At 41.7% G+C, this 2,460-nt stretch overlaps 1 protein-coding gene across 2 annotated transcripts in view; it reads right to left on the bottom strand.

Annotated features, from left to right (window-relative positions):
* Positions 1-845: 845 nt before the first annotated feature.
* The window catches only part of LOC101847042 (centrosomal protein of 19 kDa), a 9,200-nt gene continuing 7,585 nt past the window's right edge, over positions 846-2,460 (bottom strand). For both annotated transcript variants that reach the window (XM_005099662.3, XM_005099663.3), the window contains exon 2: positions 846-1,954. In XM_005099662.3, the coding sequence (XP_005099719.1) occupies positions 1,393-1,890 (498 nt within the window). In that variant the 5' untranslated portion in view covers positions 1,891-1,954 and the 3' untranslated portion in view covers positions 846-1,392. The remainder of the gene's footprint in view (positions 1,955-2,460) is intronic.

The raw sequence follows: 2,460 nt of genomic DNA, 5'->3' as shown, positions 1-2,460 counted from the left end.
CCCCACTCCCCTCCACCATCCATCCCACTTGCGAAACAGAATCTAGGCCATGTGTTGGCTGTACAAGATAAAGAAATCATGACCACATAATTTTAAAAAAAAGCGGGCAGCCTATTTGAAGGAGTGTGTATCCCTGTAATAAGGGATTATATTAGGCTCTGCTGATGAGTCCCTGTTAGTGCCAATAAAATTTACTAGAGGTACAGAGAAAGAAAAAAACCCGGTGTAATTATTACCGGACCCTGTTGTTATCGCCGGTTCTTTTATCAATGGTTTCCACAGCCTCAGCAGAGCTCAGTGTAGTTGATACATAGATCTATTGAAACGTGAGGCCCCCTGGCAAAATCAGGTGCTCGTCAAAATAGGTAAAAAAAATGAAATAGAAGAAAAAGGCGTTTTTCCACCAGTGTGGCAATATTGATCGAAATTTTGTTTTTTGGCTAAACACCTTTACTGTTCATATGAAATGAAAACACAAAGAATTTCCATGTGAATTTTCCTGAAATGTCTTGTCTAAGGCACAAAATACATGACGTAATGTTCAGTTAGCAAGGACACATTTATTTATAAGCTATTGAAGTTACATGTACCAAACTTTGGCAGCCATTTTCTCATTAATTCAACCATAGAAACCAGGCTACCCCGCACCTTCTTCAATCGCAAATTTTTATCTCGACTTCTGTTCAAGCGAGATGGGCATTTTTTTCATTGAAAGCACGGCAAATGAAGCTTTCAGATGATACTGTATCAATAACTCCTTATGCCCAAAAATTGACGAGCGCCTGATTCCACCTGGTCGTGCCACATAATATGTAATATTATATATATAATAGTTCACAAACAGATTTATTGAAATACAGTTCATAAACAGATTTATTGAAATATACCGGTAGTTCATAAACAGATTTATTGAAATATACCGGTAGTTCATAAACAGATTTATTGATAGTTGAAAAACAGATTTATTGCAATACATAAAATACTTTTAAAAAAATTTGTATGATAATATTGATGAATCTATACTGCAACATAAGCTGTTCTTACTTGCATAGTCTGAGTACCGGTACTACTTGAAATATATATATAATGAGTGATCATACATGATGAACCATGGCATGGGGCAGGCCGGAGCAAAGTCTTGAGTCTGATCTGTCACTACAACTGCAACTACCACTACAACTACTACTACAACTAAATCTACAACTACACTACAACTACATCTACCACTACAACTACAACTAAATCTACCACTACAACTACAACTACATCTACCACTACCACTACAACTACCACTACTTTACTACACGTACTAACTAAAAGTCCTAGTACAACTACCACCACAACTACCACTACACGTACAACTACAACTACAACTACCACTACACGTACTAACTAAAAGTCCACTTCTGAGCCATCCGAGTCCCATCCACTGGTCTCCACCACGGCCGCGTCAAAGTCGACCTCCACGTTGTACTGGAAGTCTGGGTCTCCTGGACGTTTGCGATGCTTCTCAAAGGATGTGTCCATCTGTAGTTTCTTGCGCTGAAGAGTCTCCTCATCCACTTTGTTGAGGTTTTCCTCCGGGTTGAGGGTGTCCATGGCGTTGTTCCTCGCCACACTTGCCTCCACACTCAGCCCGCTCAGTTTGTCCTTGATGATGGTGAGGAGTCGCTGCAGCTGGGCCGTGGACAGGAGGCGCACGAAGCGAGCGTGTCTGGGGCTGGCCTTGAGGTCCTCCACCGTCCGATCGATGCTGCTGTTTTTGCTGAAGTTCCTCAGAGGCATGGAACGACGCCGCAACTTGCCAGTTTTCCAGTCCTTGTAGCTGAGCACCAAGGCTGGCGGCTGGAACCTCACGCCACATTTCATCAGCTGTACGCTGTCGGCCATGTTGTCTCTCTGTCGCAACTACCCGTCCACACGCAGCGCAGGGAGCCCGGCCACACACATCAGCCTGGGGAGGGACACAGTGTACCAGGTTTATTTGTCAACTCTCTCAGTGTACAAGGTTTATTTGTCAACTCTCTCAAAGTACAAGATTTATTTGTCAACTCCCTCAATGTACAAGGTTTATTTGTCAATTCTCTCAACGTACAAGGTTTATTTGTCAATTCTCTCAATGTACAAGTTTATTTGTTAACTCCCTCATTGTACAAGGTTTATTTGTCGTCTCTCAAAGTAGATCTACCAGGTTTATTCCCCATTCTCTCAATGTACAAGGTTATTTGTAAAGTCCCTAAAAGCACAAGGTTTATTTGTCAAGTCTCTCAAAGTACAAGGTTTATTCGTCAAGTTTCTCAAAGTACAAAGTTTATTTGTCAACTCACCCAAGTCTTGGAAAAGAAAGAATTCTGAGGCGTGATAACCTCCGCATGGAAAAGAACATGTACATTTTGTACAAGTTAGGGGCTGTTCAAATAGAATCTTACTCCTTTTTGGGGACTTTTTGAACCCCCCCCC

Source organism: Aplysia californica, unplaced genomic scaffold (genome assembly GCF_000002075.1).
Source record: "Aplysia californica isolate F4 #8 unplaced genomic scaffold, AplCal3.0 scaffold00221, whole genome shotgun sequence".
Lineage (NCBI taxonomy): Eukaryota > Metazoa > Mollusca > Gastropoda > Aplysiida > Aplysiidae > Aplysia > Aplysia californica.
This window is presented reverse-complemented; position numbering and strand designations above follow the sequence as displayed.